At 49.4% G+C, this 16,829-nt stretch overlaps 1 protein-coding gene and 15 non-coding genes across 16 annotated transcripts in view; all 16 read left to right on the forward strand.

The window, feature by feature from the left end:
- The window catches only part of LOC144722059 (lipoxygenase homology domain-containing protein 1-like), a 97,118-nt gene that overhangs the window by 68,195 nt on the left and 12,094 nt on the right, over positions 1–16,829 (forward strand). The window contains exons 31-36 of the mRNA XM_078600150.1: positions 4,711–4,875; positions 12,180–12,361; positions 13,148–13,264; positions 14,038–14,200; positions 15,014–15,168; positions 15,593–15,802. Of these exons, the coding sequence (XP_078456276.1) occupies positions 4,711–4,875; positions 12,180–12,361; positions 13,148–13,264; positions 14,038–14,200; positions 15,014–15,168; positions 15,593–15,802 (992 nt within the window). The remainder of the gene's footprint in view (positions 1–4,710; positions 4,876–12,179; positions 12,362–13,147; positions 13,265–14,037; positions 14,201–15,013; positions 15,169–15,592; positions 15,803–16,829) is intronic.
- On the forward strand, positions 250–323 carry TRNAN-GUU (transfer RNA asparagine (anticodon GUU)). Its single transcript has one exon. It is a non-coding gene; the product is annotated as a tRNA-Asn (tRNA).
- TRNAN-GUU (transfer RNA asparagine (anticodon GUU)) lies at positions 425–498 on the forward strand. Its single transcript has one exon. It is a non-coding gene; the product is annotated as a tRNA-Asn (tRNA).
- TRNAN-GUU (transfer RNA asparagine (anticodon GUU)) lies at positions 600–673 on the forward strand. Its single transcript has one exon. It is a non-coding gene; the product is annotated as a tRNA-Asn (tRNA).
- Positions 1,153–1,226, forward strand: TRNAN-GUU (transfer RNA asparagine (anticodon GUU)). The gene has a single exon. It is a non-coding gene; the product is annotated as a tRNA-Asn (tRNA).
- On the forward strand, positions 1,881–1,954 carry TRNAN-GUU (transfer RNA asparagine (anticodon GUU)). The gene has a single exon. It is a non-coding gene; the product is annotated as a tRNA-Asn (tRNA).
- Positions 2,056–2,129, forward strand: TRNAK-UUU (transfer RNA lysine (anticodon UUU)). The gene has a single exon. It is a non-coding gene; the product is annotated as a tRNA-Lys (tRNA).
- On the forward strand, positions 2,231–2,304 carry TRNAN-GUU (transfer RNA asparagine (anticodon GUU)). The gene has a single exon. It is a non-coding gene; the product is annotated as a tRNA-Asn (tRNA).
- On the forward strand, positions 2,406–2,479 carry TRNAN-GUU (transfer RNA asparagine (anticodon GUU)). Its single transcript has one exon. It is a non-coding gene; the product is annotated as a tRNA-Asn (tRNA).
- TRNAN-GUU (transfer RNA asparagine (anticodon GUU)) lies at positions 2,581–2,654 on the forward strand. Its single transcript has one exon. It is a non-coding gene; the product is annotated as a tRNA-Asn (tRNA).
- Positions 2,756–2,829, forward strand: TRNAN-GUU (transfer RNA asparagine (anticodon GUU)). The gene has a single exon. It is a non-coding gene; the product is annotated as a tRNA-Asn (tRNA).
- Positions 3,484–3,557, forward strand: TRNAN-GUU (transfer RNA asparagine (anticodon GUU)). Its single transcript has one exon. It is a non-coding gene; the product is annotated as a tRNA-Asn (tRNA).
- TRNAK-UUU (transfer RNA lysine (anticodon UUU)) lies at positions 3,659–3,732 on the forward strand. Its single transcript has one exon. It is a non-coding gene; the product is annotated as a tRNA-Lys (tRNA).
- Positions 3,834–3,907, forward strand: TRNAN-GUU (transfer RNA asparagine (anticodon GUU)). The gene has a single exon. It is a non-coding gene; the product is annotated as a tRNA-Asn (tRNA).
- TRNAN-GUU (transfer RNA asparagine (anticodon GUU)) lies at positions 4,009–4,082 on the forward strand. Its single transcript has one exon. It is a non-coding gene; the product is annotated as a tRNA-Asn (tRNA).
- On the forward strand, positions 4,184–4,257 carry TRNAN-GUU (transfer RNA asparagine (anticodon GUU)). Its single transcript has one exon. It is a non-coding gene; the product is annotated as a tRNA-Asn (tRNA).

Consider the following 16,829-nt stretch of genomic DNA (forward strand, 5'->3'; position numbering starts at 1 on the left):
TGCTTGCTAGATTCGATTCTATTTTTCGACAGCGAATGTCATTCATTCCTTCAACATCGAACAGCAAGTGGCTTCTTGCAGCTGTCTCTGGCGCATTTGGCCAGCGTGTTCTGCTATGAAGTGGTAAGGTTGGTGGTTCAAGCCCACGAACTTTCGGAGAGCTTTTTGCTGGCTAGATTAGATTCGATTTTACGACAGCTAATGTCATTCATTCCTTAAAAATGGAACAGCAAGTTACTCGTTGCAGCTGTCTCTGTGGCGCAATTGGTTAGCGCGTTCGGCTGTTAACCAAAAGGTTGGTGGTTCAAGCCCACCCAGGAACGAACTTTCAGATAATTTTTTGCTTGCTAGATTCGATTCTATTCTACGACAGCGAATGTCATTAATTCCTTCAACATGGAACAGCAAGTTGCTTATTGCAGCTGTCTCTGTGGCGCAATTGGTTAGCGCGTTCGGCTGTTAACCGAAAGGTTGGTGGTTCAAGCCCACCCAGGGACGAACTTTTGGAGAGCTTTTTGCTGGCTAGATTACATTCGATTTTACGACAGCAAATGTCATTCATTCCTTAAAAATGGAACAGCAAGTTACTCCTTGCAGCTGTCTCTGTGGCGCAATTGGTTAGCGCGTTCGGCTGTTAACTGAAAGGTTGGTGGTTCAAGCCCACCCAGGGACGAGGTTTTGGAGAGTTTTTTGCTTGCACAAAGTCTATTCCAGATCTGTTTTTTAAGACAGCGAATGTCAACACGTTCTTTAGGAGGGGGCAGGTAGGTACTTGGTTAGACAGTGCATTCGTGCGATCCGTGTGACGCTGCGTGGGGCGGCGTGTCACCTGGTGCTGAGCCCGCCCGAAGTGGTCTATGAAATACAAATCGAGGGCGTGGCTAATCACGACGGACGGACCGACAAATAATCCCTGGTGGGCAGTTTGTAACTGTTGTTCCTACCTGTATTAATTCCTTAAACATGGAACAGCAAGTGGCGTCGTTGAGTTGTCTCTCTGGTGCAATTGGTTAGCACGTTCAGCTTTTAACCACCCAGCGATGCTGTTTGAAAGTGTATATTTATTCCTCAAAGTCAATACTCGATTCGATTTTACGACAGCGAATGTCATTCATTCCTTAAAAATGGAACAGCAAATTACTCCTTGCAGCTGTCTCTGTGGCGCAATTGGTTAGCGCGTTCGGCTGTTAACTGAAAGGTTGGTGGTTCAAGCCCACCCAGGGACGAGGTTTTGGAGAGTTTTTTGCTTGCACAAAGTCTATTCCAGATCTGTTTTTTAAGACAGCGAATGTCAACACGTTCTTTAGGAGGGGGCAGGTAGGTACTTGGTTAGACAGTGCATTCGTGCGATCCGTGTGACGCTGCGTGGGGCGGCGTGTCACCTGGTGCTGAGCCCGCCCGAAGTGGTCTATGAAATACAAATCGAGGGCGTGGCTAATCACGACGGACGGACCGACAAATAATCCCTGGTGGGCAGTTTGTAACTGTTGTTCCTACCTGTATTAATTCCTTAAACATGGAACAGCAAGTGGCGTCGTTGAGTTGTCTCTCTGGTGCAATTGGTTAGCACGTTCAGCTTTTAACCACCCAGCGATGCTGTTTGAAAGTGTATATTTATTCCTCAAAGTCAATACTCGATTCGATTTTACGACAGCCAATGTCATTCATTCCTTAAAAATGGAACAGCAAGTTAGTCCTTGCAGCTGTCACTGTGGCGCAATTGGTTAGCGCGTTCGGCAGTTAACCGAAAGGTTGGTGGTTCACGCCCACTCAGGGACGAACTTTCCGAGAGTTTTTTGCTTGCTAGATTCGATTCTATTTTATGACAGCGAATGTCATTAATTCCTTCAACATGGAACAGCAAGTTACTCATTGCAGCTGTCTCTGTGGCACAATTAGTTAGCGCGTTCGGCTGTTAACCGAAAGGTTGGTGGTTCAAGCCTACTCAGGGACGCACTATCGGAGAGGTCTTTGCTGGCTAGATTAGATTCGATTATTCGACAGCGAATGTCATTAGTTCCTTAAAAATGGAACAGAAAGTTAATCCTTGCTGCTGTCTCTGTGGCGCAATTGGTTAGTGCGTTCGGCTTTTAACTGAAAGGTTGGTGGTTCAAGCCCACCCAGGGACGAACTTTTGGAGAGTTTTTTGCTGGCTAGATTCGATTCTATTTTACGACAGCGAATGTCATAAATTCCTTCAACATGGAACAGCAAGTTGTGCATTGCAGCTGTCTCTGTGGCGCAATTGGTTAGCGCGTTCGTCTGTTAACCGAAAGGTTGGTGGTTCAAGCCCACCCAGGGACGACCTAGCGGAGAGTTTTTTACTTGCTAGATTCTATTCTATTTTACGACAGCGAATGTCATTAATTCCTTCAACATGGAACAGTATGTTGCTCATTGCAGCTGTCTCTGTGGCGCAATTGGTTAGCGCGTTCGGCTGTTAACTGAAAGGTTGGTGGTTCAAGCCCACCCCGGGACGAGCTTTTGGTGAGTTTTTTGCTGGCTATATTAGTTTCGATTTTATGACAGCGAATGTCATTCATTCCTTAAAAATGGAACAGCAAGTTAACCCTTGCAGCTGTCTCTGTGGCGCAATTGGTTAGCGCGTTCGGCTGTTAACTGAAAGTTTGGTGGTTCAAGCCCACCCAGGGACGAACTTTTGGAGAGCTTTTTGCTGGCTAGATTCGATTCGATTTTACGACAGCAAATGTCATTCATTCCTTAAAAATCGAACAGCAAGTTACTCCTCGCAGCTGTCTCTGTGGCGCAATTGGCTAGCGCGTTCGGCTGTTAACCGAAAGGTTGGTGGTTCAAGCCCATCCAGGGACGAGGTTTTGGAGAGTTTTTTGCTTGCACAAAGTCTATTCCAGATCTGTTTTTTAAGACAGCGAATGTCAACACGTTCTTTAGGAGGGGGCAGGTAGGTACTTGGTTAGACAGTGCATTCGTGCGATCCGTGTGACGCTGCGTGGGGCGGCGTGTCACCTGGTGCTGAGCCCGCCCGAAGTGGTCTATGAAATACAAATCGAGGGCGTGGCTAATCACGACGGACGGACCGACAAATAATCCCTGGTGGGCAGTTTGTAACTGTTGTTCCTACCTGTATTAATTCCTTAAACATGGAACAGCAAGTGGCGTCGTTGAGTTGTCTCTCTGGTGCAATTGGTTAGCACGTTCAGCTTTTAACCACCCAGCGATGCTGTTTGAAAGTGTATATTTATTCCTCAAAGTCAATACTCGATTCGATTTTACGACAGCCAATGTCATTCATTCCTTAAAAATGGAACAGCAAGTTAGTCCTTGCAGCTGTCACTGTGGCGCAATTGGTTAGCGCGTTCGGCAGTTAACCGAAAGGTTGGTGGTTCACGCCCACTCAGGGACGAACTTTCCGAGAGTTTTTTGCTTGCTAGATTCGATTCTATTTTATGACAGCGAATGTCATTAATTCCTTCAACATGGAACAGCAAGTTACTCATTGCAGCTGTCTCTGTGGCACAATTAGTTAGCGCGTTCGGCTGTTAACCGAAAGGTTGGTGGTTCAAGCCTACTCAGGGACGCACTATCGGAGAGTTCTTTGCTGGCTAGATTAGATTCGATTATTCGACAGCGAATGTCATTAGTTCCTTAAAAATGGAACAGAAAGTTAATCCTTGCTGCTGTCTCTGTGGCGCAATTGGTTAGTGCGTTCGGCTTTTAACTGAAAGGTTGGTGGTTCAAGCCCACCCAGGGACGAACTTTTGGAGAGTTTTTTGCTGGCTAGATTCGATTCTATTTTACGACAGCGAATGTCATTAATTCCTTCAACATGGAACAGCAAGTTGCGCATTGCAGCTGTCTCTGTGGCGCAATTGGTTAGCGCGTTCGTCTGTTAACCGAAAGGTTGGTGGTTCAAGCCCACCCAGGGACGACCTAGCGGAGAGTTTTTTACTTGCAAGATTCTATTCTATTTTACGACAGCGAATGTCATTAATTCCTTCAACATGGAACAGCATGTTGCTCATTGCAGCTGTCTCTGTGGCGCAATTGGTTAGCACGTTCGGCTGTTAACTGAAAGGTTGGTGGTTCAAGCCCACCCAGGGACGACCTAGCGGAGAGTTTTTTACTTGCAAGATTCTATTCTATTTTACGACAGCGAATGTCATTCATTCCTTAAAAATGGAACAGCAAGTTAACCCTTGCAGCTGTCTCTGTGGCGCAATTGGTTAGCGCGTTCGGCTGTTAACTGAAAGTTTGGTGGTTCAAGCCCACCCAGGGACGAACTTTTGGAGAGCTTTTTGCTGGCTAGATTCGATTCGATTTTACGACAGCAAATGTCATTCATTCCTTAAAAATGGAACAGCAAGTTACTCCTCGCAGCTGTCTCTGTGGCGCAATTGGTTAACGCGTTCATCTGTTGACCAACAAAGTTAGTGGTTCAAGACCACCCAGGGATGATGTTTGAAAGAGTGTGTTTTGCTATCAAGAAGTCAATTTTAGGTTGTTTTTTTTACAGTGATTGTCATTCATGCCTTCAATGATGGTACAACCCATCTTGGTGAATACGTTGTTGGTTCATGCGATTTATCTGCCAAATGTTTTGCTCAGTTGAAGTCGGTGTTGAAACATCCGCTGAATCTCACTCACCGAAACTTGTCCGAAACGTGAGGACCTCATCTTCGTCCTTTAACCTTGCGCTGGACGCCCACTTTTTTTTTTCTGTTCACCCCGCAGGCCTTTCTGCCGGCTGGTTCCTCGACTGGGTGGAGGTGGATGCGCCGTCGCTGGGCCAGCGCCTGCGCTTTGCCTGCGCGCGGTGGCTCGATGCGGACGAGGACGACGGCAGCACGGAGCGCGAGCTCTTCCCAGCCGAGCCGAGCTCCGAGCACTATGCCCCACGTAGGTGCTCCGGCAGCTCGGATGCTTTGCGCCGCAACAGCAGCGGTGCCGGCGATTGCGCCAGCGTTCACGGTAGCGACGATGCTAAAAACGATCGTCACGATGGCGGCGACGACGATGTCGGCGTTTGTGAGGATGTCGTTGATGCCGGACGAGCGGCGTCCGTTCGCCAGTCCCCTTTCGCACTCCCTGCCCAGTACTGAAAGAAAGAGACCAGAGCAGCAGACGGTTTGAGTGGTGCCACCATCCGTTTTCTCGCTAGGTCAACTCAAGCCCAGGGTGGGCTCCCCACTCGCAGAAAACAGTCAATCAATCCTTCTGAGTAGTCGCTGCGGTTGCCACCTATTCTGGGTTCTCCCAAAATTGTCGTCCATGTGAGGTCACGGTCCAAAACGTCCTCGGGTTTTTGTCGAATGCGTCAGAACACACCGCTCGCGGTGCACTTCTCCCCTCTTCTGATGCCGTGAATAATCTTCCCACGTTTGTCCTGATTTTTGGTTTGTACCTCAAATGTGGCGGACCCAGGGAATCGGTTTTGCCACCGCCCAGTGTGGTCAGGGCGTGTTTTTTTGTCGTGGGGCCATGCTGGTGATGCACTCAAGAGTGATGGCTCACCAGTCGGGAGATTTGCGAGTTTCAACTCCCGGTTGGGTAGTGGATTCTTCCCATCATCCGCCCGGGGGTGGATAAAATCAGTAGCGCCAAATTGTGGGACGTTAACAGTTTACAAACTGATTTCAAGCTTTCGTGACTGCAGGGATTCATATTCTTGGTTCTTTCGTTAAAGTCACGTAGAAGGGAAAAATAAAATAATAAAAATATATAACAATAAAATTCTGACGACGTTTCGATTGCAACACAAGCAATCATCATCCCTTCTACGTGACTTTACCGAAAGAACCAAGAATACAGTGTACAACCTATGGAGTGACTGGTCCTCACCATAGGAATGAGGAACTTACACCACTTACTCAAAGACCACCAGCATACATAAGTGCGGTCCTATTGCTAGTTTGGTCACAGAAACACTTTGACTTTTACTGCATAACCATGACGGTTGTTTTTTTTCTAGCGGACACTGGGGAGGAGATCTACGGGTAAACTAATGGTGACGTTGGGCAGGCATTCATCCAGCAGGGAATTCATCATTACTGACGACGATGATGAAGGGTCATCTCAATTCCAATGCCACGCATGCTTCTCTTGCGGAGTATATACAATTCTTGTGATTTGTGTTTAATTACAGGCAGTGTTCAAGCATTGACAGTTTGATTATTTATCACTCTGTATTGCCATTAGAAGCTTTAGGGCAATAATGGTGTTCTATTAATGTAACTAAGATGATATATTTTTAATATTATAATTATTACAGACTTCATTGTATTTTCAATAAATTAGTTTCAGAAGGCCATTCGAACACCGAATTAATTGTCCCCATACGAATTAATGTAAAAGACATTAATTGGTTCCAGACACAAGACATCTCTCATTATAAAGCATTTTTACACGAAGTTTACAGTAATTACATGCATAAAATCATTCAAAAAAACCAGAAACACAATAAATAAATGGAATAAATGAATAAATATATGGAATAAATGAAATAAATGAACATTGAACTTCACTTTACCTGTAGTAAGGAGAATTGATGGCTTGAGTGGAAGGTGGTGAGGAGGAGGAGGGTGTAAAACCTTTGTCTGGGCACGCGTCATGCATGCTGGCCATACGCGTCTCAGCCAGACAGGTTCTTTCAAGTCGTGATTGCCCATTCGACCTCCAAATTTCGTTCGGTTTCCGGGGCAAAAAATGTTCGGAAATATTGTTCGAACACCGATTTGTTCGAGTTCTGGTGCGTTCGATCTCCGAGGTTCTACTGTACTATTAATAAACATGAGGGGAGTGGTGGCACAATGGTAAGCACACTGCACTATGGCATCAGTGGCGGGTGATATCTGAGTGATATCTCAACCAGTCCTGGGCCACTCCTTCCCACCTCCCATTCACCATCCCACATTGACCAGTGTCGCGAAGCATGGTAAAAGTAACCTCCATGATTCACACGCATGGGCAGGTCTTCATCGAGCAGCGTCTGAATCTCGGAACGCACAAATGGTCATCTTTCATTTCATTCAGAGAGAGGCATAGCGCCAGTTGTTTTTAAAAGACGTCGTACTCCCAGCAGAGAACCGAAGCGACACAACCGCAATCTGCGATAGCTGGCGCCGTACTGTGCAGTCGTTCGTGACCGGCCAGAGACCATGAACTCGCTAAAATTGAGAACCACAGGTTTAACCACAGGTGGCTAAAATCTGCATTCAAACCCAGGCTCTTAGCAGTGCTGACTCAGTGCTTTGACCTCTAAAGCCACCTGGCCACCTTTTCATTTTTCCCCACGAATTCAATATGCAAATTGTCCAGCTAAGGAACGGCGTGACTCCACTTTATATCGCTTTGCCCATTTGTCAACAAGTCTATTAGCAGTTCAATTAGTCAGGCGCAGGTGAGAGCCTTTCAAGGTGCAGTCAACGTTTTGCAAGTAGGAGACACGTATGGAATATTGCGGGCATTATTTTAGATGACAATGACGCACAGCAGGTCATCAAGGAATGCGTGGCGCATGCTGATCGCTGCGGTGACACCAATCTTGCCGCTTTGCTATCAATGCTCAACCAAAAGTGCCCCTCATACGCACACCAGTGTAGAGACAAGGCTTAACAGGAGGCACTCTTAACTGTGATGTTGTGAACCATAATGTGTCCTTGTGTCTCTGCGGTTAAAACACGCGACTTTCAATCGCAACGCTGCGAGTTTAAATCCCCTTTTACGGAGACGATTGAGCACATTGTCCCTCCGGGTTTAATGTATAAACATTCCCTCCCTTTGCAGTTAAGCAAACGGCGGTTGTTGTCCTATAGGAACGTGGAATTTCCACCGCCGGTTCAAGAGCATTGCCCCGTTGCCTGTGTGAGCAGGGAGACTCTATGACCTTGTGAGGGATCAATGCGAGCAAGTCTGACTCTCGGTTTCGTACGAACGAAAAGGCGACTGTCTGATGGGGTTCCGTTAAGGGATTGCCAATGTAGCTTTTTCGCAAAATGCCAGCTTGCTCTTTGTCACCGCTTACTAACGCCGCCCACCCTTGCCGAAGCAGCCGTCCTCATGCAGTGCTGCAGAAGTGGAGGGTGACAAGCGAACAATAAAATCCAGTTCATGTTGGTCGCTTCCTATGAATGCTGTTTATCTGTAGTGTCACGGTGTTGTCTGCCACGTGTGCAACTAGATGCCAATCCGTCCAAACTGTGATCCAGTGCCGCGTTTATAAGTTGACCACGCTAGCTTTCACTGCCGACATCTATTTGTTTATTAATTGGGCCGGGTGGTGCTGTTGGCAGTTCTCAACTCTCTCTAGCGGAGTTTACAATCGGCATACCACTTTGTGGGACGTCAACAGTAGATGTACTTTGGCTAGACTGGCTCCTGCCATGACAATGTGGAATTTCCAGCGCTGGTTCGAAACCCTGGGCTCGTTTGACTCGTGAGACATTTTGATTGCGTCAAAGCCCCCACGTGAAATGTTTTCCATCAGCTGCGTCCGACACAGATAATTTGAAAACCCGCACGGATCACCGTCTGTACCACGTTGGAGTCTGGGTACATCACGTGTTGATTACAAAGAGCTGCAGTGGTCGAGGTGGCTTTGAGGTGCATTTGCCATACGTGTTTTTCCTTATTTTAAACATGGGCCTTCTCATGAAAGGGCTGCCCATGTAAGATGACAACGACCAGTTTTAAATGCCATATCTGTACATGCCAGGCGTGATGCGCAAGCTTGCAATCCAGCACTTTGGGCCATCAGGGTTGTAGGGTCGTGGAAAGATTGTTTTATCCGTGAGATATCCACCTGCGCGGTGACCAGGTTGACCGTCGAGAATGCAGCACAGCAAGTAGGTTGCCAAACCTCTCGAATTCGAGCGTTAATCCTTTGCGTCAGTGGCTTTTCTTTGGGCGCCTCTGGGTTACCTCCCACGCAACAAAAAACAAATGACTCGGCAAGGAATTGGCCAAACATCCCCAAATGCAGCACCTTCCCGAGGCGGCCTCAGGGAGGGCTATCATTACTGATACTGCCGGTCCATTTCTAGCGAACAGCTCGATGCCGTCCCGGGTGTCCAAACCGCTCCGCGGCACGTGGAGAGAAGCCAAATGGGTTTAAAGGGGAGCATTCAATTACACGTATTGGCCTCACCTGGCGAGGACAATATTAATGTACGTTTAATGGATATGCCTGCTCGCTATTACATTGATTGTGAAGACCACCCTGCTTTCCCTCTGTGGTTTGCCCATATTTGACTCTAAATTACGCGCAAAGTGAGGGCTATTTCTGGGCCTGTCGTCAATTGCCTTCGTCTGCTGCGAATGCATCATGCAGCCCACATGCTGGCTTCATATTTGCGTTGCGAAAAAAATGATACGTAGAGAAATGAGATCCGATGAAATGAAGTAAAAAAAATAAACACCCTCTGGTGCGCCGCGGATCCGGACAAAATTATTTTGCCACGCGGTCGTGAAGCAGAATGACGACAGTGTGACTTGGGAGTTGGCCTCCCAGAGCGACGATGAACCTTCCCTTTTGTGGAATTTTAAACGACAAGCCATGGTGTCGTTTACGAGCGCGTAACGGTAGAACGACGTTTGGCTTCTCCGCTTGATATGCAGGTCCACTGGGGAAAGCCCTCTTTGTGTCCGAGGGCCTCGTATCGGCCGAGTCCCCAGTAAACACGCGACGTTGCGCCTGACGTTGGCACGTGGTTGGAAACGTCGAACCGAACGTCGGTCTCAAAGTTTCACGTTTACTGGGATTGTGTTGGGATCGCGTCAGCGTCAGAGTCCGTGTTGCTGCTGTTGCTGCTGTTGCTGCTGTTGCTGCTGCTCGAGGTATTGGTGAATGTTGGTGTGGGGTCTAACCGTGGTGCTTTGGCTTTAGTGTGTTTGCCGAAAAGGCAAAGCCCCGGCACGGTGCGGTGTGAGTCGGAGCGGCGTGCGTTGATGGGCTGTCTTGGTTCTTTCTTTTTGGGTGAATTAAATTCTGTGATTTTCTTTGAGCTTGCGTTCTACAGACATGATTCGTAGTTAAAAGATTAATGTCCCTAAATCATTTAACAGTCGAGCCGATAATAACTGAGCACATTTTAAACTTGGCCAAATTCATAGTTTGAATTATTGAAAATAATAATTTTAATAATGCATTGTATTAAAAATGAATTGGCATAATATCTCAATGCAGGAAAACAAGTCTTGTGATTCACTCAGACTTCCCTGGACAAACAAAGGACGTTGCTGTCATTTAATAATTCACGGAGCATTCTACTCATCACTTTAAGCAATATAGATGAAGGCAAAGCATTGGCGACCCTAAAACCAGCAGTGGAAATTCCACATTTATATATCGAGGCCAGTTTCTTGATGGAATGACCATTGTTGTTTTCCCACAAGGTGGTACCAATATTACTTTCCCCAGTAGAATGATAGACCAAGTCAACCTCCGAAAGGAATTTGAACACATGACCTTCCAGCACCGCCTGGAAAAATTCGCGTTCAAATCCCAGTCAGGAATTGACTCAAATCCTCATCATCTCCGGTGTCAATAAAATGAAAACAACATCTTTGGAAGATCAACAGTGGCTACCCTTTGGATAAACCAGCCAACAACATTGGCTCTAGACTGCCAATGGAGATACGCAGATTTGAAATCGAGGAATTTTAATAGAATGGCGGCCTCCTCGCGACTCCATCGACGAGTCCCCCTTTCGCCTGACGCAGAATGTCATTGGCCTTAGCGTTCGGGCCTCGTTTGTGACCACTGAGCTGCAGTCGTGAGGTTTGCCGCCTGGTGACGGTGCGTGTGCGATGGTGAACTCTGGGTGCTTTCCCCGCTCGCCTCCTGGGTTTCTCCAAGCCACTGCACTCTCCCTCCCGTCTCTCCGCTGCTGCTGTTGGTGGTGGTGATGGTGGTGGTGGTGGAACAGCGTGATCTCTGGGCACAAGGTAAACTCCAGACTCTCTATCGGACGTCCTATTTGCACATTCATCATTTTCATCTTCTCGGTGGTTAAACCTCACTTCTCTTAAACGTAGTTTTTGGTTTTTCCGTGCGTAAGATATTTGGTAACACTCCCTCTAGACATGTCTCTCATATTCGGTGTGTAGAACGTTGAGCAAGCCTGCGAGTGATTTGCGAGTATCAGAAGGCTCCACCGTGCTAATTTTAATTCAATTAGAGAGTTAGACCCTCACTTAACATGAGTGGTAGCCAGTTATGATACCAGATTCTGTGCCCTATGTCAGTAAAGTTATACAATCTGGTCATACACCTACACACACACACTGACCAGATGATTTGATGCATCGCCAACATTTACATGAAACATCAGCGGAAAATATTGCGTCTTATAATCAGGAGAACGGGGTACTTCATGTGCAGCATCTACGCAGGATAAGAATCTCAAGGCCAACTGTGTTGTGGGAACAGGATTTTCAACCAGGTATCACCCACCAAAAAAGTACTTTAAAGCCTCCACCTTCACCCATTTACAACAATAAGAGCGTTGATATTCAGGGATCATGGTAGCAAACGGTAATTGTGTACGTCTCTGTGTGGAATGTTTATCTGACTGGCGGTCTCTCTGGCTGGAGCGCACGACACATAATTAGAAGGTCGCGAGTTCAACATCCTGACGGAGAATCAACCCTCGAATTGAGTCCCACTTAGCTGGATCTCACAAGTGGATGGCCTTAATTTGGCGCGGTAAAAAAACCCCCATTGCTCAACAAACCTGGCGACAGCAAACCGACGTGAACTTACCCAATCCGAAGAAAACAATCCCACACGGGTCCCACGGTCGGACTGGCTCCTGCCATAGGAAGCAGAATTTCCACCAAGCAGCGACAGGCAAATTGCGGAGCGCTTGTCCGAATCGCGGCGATGCTTGGACGCTGATTGCAGCAGGTGATAGACGCTGTCGCATACTCTTAGTTCTTTCGGTAAAGTCACGTAGGTAAAAAATGAAATTAAAATTAATAAAAATAAAATAATAAAATCACGACGTTTCGGAGGCAACACAAGTCTCCGTCATCAGGTGGGACCGTCACAGCCAGATTTGCTGCATCGAGTTAGCCAGCACCGGCGACCCCCCGTCCCCCCCAACTCCCACCCCGCGCGAGCACAACGGCCGCGATTTCGTCCGACTCGTCGTCCCGAACGCGTCTCACACCCTTCCTCTGCTGCCCCCGCACCCCACCGGCAGACGTCCCGTACGAGATCACGGCGCGCACGAGCGACGTGCCGAGTGCCGGCACGGACGCCGACGTGTTCGTGGTGCTGTACGGCCGCGACGGCAGCTGCACGCGCCAGGCCAGCCTCTGCCCCAGCAAGAAGCAGCGCAAGGAGCACTTCAACCGCGGTTCCGTCGACACCTTCGTCCTGGAGGTGCGTGGCCCACGCCGATTGGGTTTGTCGTGGCACGGCAGTGGTACCACCACCACTACTACGATGCGTCACGTGGCGAACCGTCCATTGGCTCAGTGGGGTCACCTCGATGTGATCGTTACTGCACCTGCGATGAGCACGGTTGGCTATGTTACGGTGCGGAAGAATTTCAACGAACGTCGCTGCCCGCTTAATTGTTTGTTCTTGAAATATTTTGCTTCCTGATGAAATATGCGCAGGAAATTAAGGTTTCAAATAAACGGCCTTTTTAAACTGTTCTCTGGAGTAATCGACGGCATGGGAAATTCTGAATTGAATACGATTGAATATCCCAGCACGTGAAGCAAAACGCCAGCACTTGTTTGCCGAACAGCACGTGGCACAACCTTTAAACACATCAGAGATCTTGATCTTTAGATCCCTTGCTGGCGAATAAACAAAAACTAAGCTATTTTTATTTCACCAGGTAAGGCCCACTGAACTATATTGCTCTTTTTCAGAAGCGACCTGGCCACCAATGATAGCTCAACAAAGGGACTCAGCACATCGGAATGTAGAGCAGCCAAAAACTCTAAACGTACGTTCATTCTAAATGCGACCACGGGTCGAGAGAGAGAGATACGCAAACTACCAAATTTACAACAGGCGTCAGGGTCTGGTTCGAACCCACGACTTCCTGTATACCAGGCGAGGCAGTTAACATCTCATCGCCGTTCAGCTTGAGTTGAGCGGATCAGAGTTGAGGGTGGTCGTGTGTGTGCGTGGGTGTCCCGCCCACACGCTCAGCTGGAGGACGTGGGCGACGCCATCGAGAAGGTGCGCGTGGGGCACGACAACGCCGGCCTGAGCGCCGGCTGGCATCTCGATCGCCTGGACGTGCGCAGGCTGCTCGGAGGAGGGAAGGTAAGGAAGGATGCTGTTGTCATTATCCTCATCGTTATCATCATCATCGTTATCATCATCGTCGTCGTCGTCGTCGTGGCTGACCCCCTCTATCATCATCACATCAATGCCACTATCATCGTTATGATCATTAGCACCACTATGATCATCATTGTTTGTCATATTTAACATTGCCAAGATGACGTGATGTGACCATGTCGTCTAGATTTGAATGAGGCCCTGTGTGTTTTGGTGACACCACCACCATGACTGCTACCACTATCAACAACAACACCCGCCATTCGCAGTGATATCACCACGGCGCCTGTACCAGGCCAGGTGTACTTTGAGGTCACGTGAAGTGTCCAAGGCTCGCTGGCAGAAGGTCATGGGACAGACCCAGGTTGCATGGGTTGACTGACTGAGATGACTGGCAGATGCAGCAGCTGTGCACTCAACTGTGCCAACTACCACTACCACTGGCATTCCCACCATCAACACCGGCAGAACTAGCACCGCCACCAGCACCATCACCACCACCACTAGCACTACCAGTACCACTGCCATCATCATCATCATCACTACGAGCACCTCCAACAGTACCACCATCATCTCCACCAATATCACCATCACCAGCACTATCATCACCACCAACACAACCGGTACCACTATCATCATCCTCACCACGAGCACCTCCACCAGTACCACCACCATCGCCACCAATATCACCACCACCACCACCACCGTCATCACCACCACCGCGCTGACGCTGGCTGTTGCGGCTGGCCGGGCAGGGTTCGGAGACGTTGAGCTTCCCGTGCGGGCGCTGGCTGGCGCGCTCGGAGGACGACGGCGAGGTGGTGCGGGAGCTGGTGCCGCGCGCCGTCGTGCAGGAGCGCGTGCTGCGCGACGGGAGCCTCAAGCGCGCCGAGAGCATCTTGGACGACGTCCTCCAGAGTGAGCGGTGGGAGGGGGGGCCCTGCCACCCCAGGGGCAGAGGTCGCAAACGGGTTTTGATTCCTTACCCGTACCCGTACCCGGCCGCACCAGGGTCGCAAATGGGTACCCGTACCCGGCCGGGTACGGGTACCCGTTCCCTACCCGTACCCGTACCCTACCCGAAATGAGTGACAAACGGTTACTCACCAGTGACTCACGGCCTACCCGTACCCGTACCCGGCCGCACCAGGGTAGCAAACGGCTACCCGTACCCGGCCGGGTACGGGTAGCCGGGTATCGGGTCGGGTACGGGTATCGGGTACCCGGTTGCGACCTCTGCCCAGGGGTCAGGGGCACTGAGCCAGCGGTTAAGCCGGCTTCTCGATGCTCGCCGATGAAAACGCAAACAGATGATCGCAGAATCGGAATGTTTATGTATGCTGGAGGAATCCAGTAGGGACGTTACAACAGCAAACAATACAAAAAAAACGATCGGAGTGCAAAGTTTAGGAGAGGTAAACAAATCATGTAAAAAGCAATATACAACTAAAACCTAACAATTGTTTATCTTTGTTACTGACCTTAGTTGTTCATGCAAAGTCAAATGGCAGCTTCTTCTTCTTCGAAGCTGCACGTGGTGCTCGCCGCATCCGCCCTCGGGCACTCGTTAACAACACCGCTCGCCGCCCCTGCCCCACCACCCCCCACAACGGTTTCCAATGGCAACCCGGGGGGGTGGGGTGTGGGTGGGTGGGGAGGACCGCCGTTGTCTCCCTGCGATGATCTCGGAGCTCTCACGCGTTGCTCCCCCCGCCCCCCCGCCGTGCGCAGCTCACAAGTACAAGGTGCGCGTGCACACGGGAAGCGTGCGAGGCGCCGGCACGGACGCCAACGTCTTCGTCACCCTCTACGGCGACCAGGGAGACTCCGGCGAGCGCAAGCTGAGCAAGTCCGAGACGCACTCCAACAAGTTTGAGAAGGGCCAGGTATTGCGGGCCGTGTAGTGCGTACGTGCGTGTGTGTGTCAATTAGTGGGACCTGAACTATAACCTAAACAATTTTTGGTTATTTTATCAGAAGAGACCTGGCCACAAGTGATCGCTCAACAAAGTGGCTTATGACGTGCAAATTTATAGCAGACAAATACTCGAAATGCACGTTGATTCTAAATGTGGAGGGAAAAACCAGGGGGACCCGGAGAAAAATCCACGCGACCACGGGGGGAGAGAGAATGCGCAAACTCCAAATACACAGCAGGCGTCACGACCTCCTGTATACCAGGCGAGGTCGATAACATTTCGCCACCGCGACACCAAATCTCACTCCTTGATCCTCGCCCTGCGCACACCCTGAGCATCGATGGGCTTGCCTCCCTCCTACCCCCTCTCTCTCGGACGTCGGCCGGCTCAGGAGGACATCTTCACGCTGGAGGCCGTCGACCTGGGCCGCATCCACAAGATCAAGGTGCGGCATGACAACTCCATGCCGAGCCCCGACTGGTTCCTGTCCAAGGTCGAGGTGGAGGACCTGGACACGGACGAGGTGTTCCTCTTCACCTGCGAGCGCTGGCTCTCCAAGGACAAGGAGGACAAGAAGCTCGAGAGGACCTTCTACGTGAAGGTCAGCAAGCGAGATGCTCACCCCCCACCCCACCCCCCGCTAGCCCCGTGACAGTTTTTGTTTGCGCGGTGACGTAACTTCTGCGGTTGCCGCCTCCGAGGTGCAAAATGAAGGGACGCGTCGCGGGAAGAAGAAGACTATCTCACAGTGCCGGGGAGAGGGGCAGAACCGCACGTGAACGCAATGTCTACGGTGGTGAATTCTATTGTTGTTGTTCAGCTGACAAACAAAAAAACGAACTTTTAAAGTCCAACTTGTTGATTTCCCAGCACAGCTTGCTGAAAGAAGAGGATGATCAAGAAACAACCAGGACAGGTGACACCCAGTAGTGGAGGTTTGCTTTTCGGCGCAGTCTGGATCTGCGAGTGTTTTTTTAAATTTTATTTTGCAGCGGGCAACGCTGAGTTGTAGATGTTGTCGACCGTAGGTGATAACATTTCTACATAATGATGATGAAAATTGTCAGTCCCCTGATGGATGCTAAACCTCCCCTTGTCACGTCCGTAGTGCGGCTGCTTTCGCCAAGCTTCACCACACTGGGTCAGTGGAGGTCGGTGAAGGGGAGGGATAGGATCTAACCGGTTTAGGTATCACTCGCCACCAATGTTAGCCGTGGCTGAGAATCGCACTCGGATCACCAGGTTCACAGCACAGTGTGGGCGCTAAGCGCCGCGTCGCTTCTCTCCTACGTATTTAACACGTTATGTTCGTGTGAAAAAAGCATCAGTAGTCAAAAGTGTTTGCTAAAGTGAGCACTGAGCCAGTGGTGAAAATTCCATATTCCTATGGCAGGGTCAACAGTACATCCGTAGGATGACCACTGCGGACTTCCCATATGTTTCCAATGCTGAATCGATGGTGGTGGGTTAAGCAAAAACTTGACTACATTTCACAGGCAAGGCCTAGTGCTGCATACATCTCCACCTGTGCCGTCTCATTAGAGACTGCGGAAAGTCTTTATAGTTTTACACTTGCGTTTATTCTCGGCTAAACGATGTCCTACTCCTGAGATTGGTGTCAGCAGATC

Source organism: Lampetra planeri, chromosome 13 (assembly GCF_965212315.1).
Source record: "Lampetra planeri chromosome 13, kcLamPlan1.2.h2, whole genome shotgun sequence".
NCBI classification, from domain to species: Eukaryota; Metazoa; Chordata; class Hyperoartia; order Petromyzontiformes; family Petromyzontidae; genus Lampetra; species Lampetra planeri.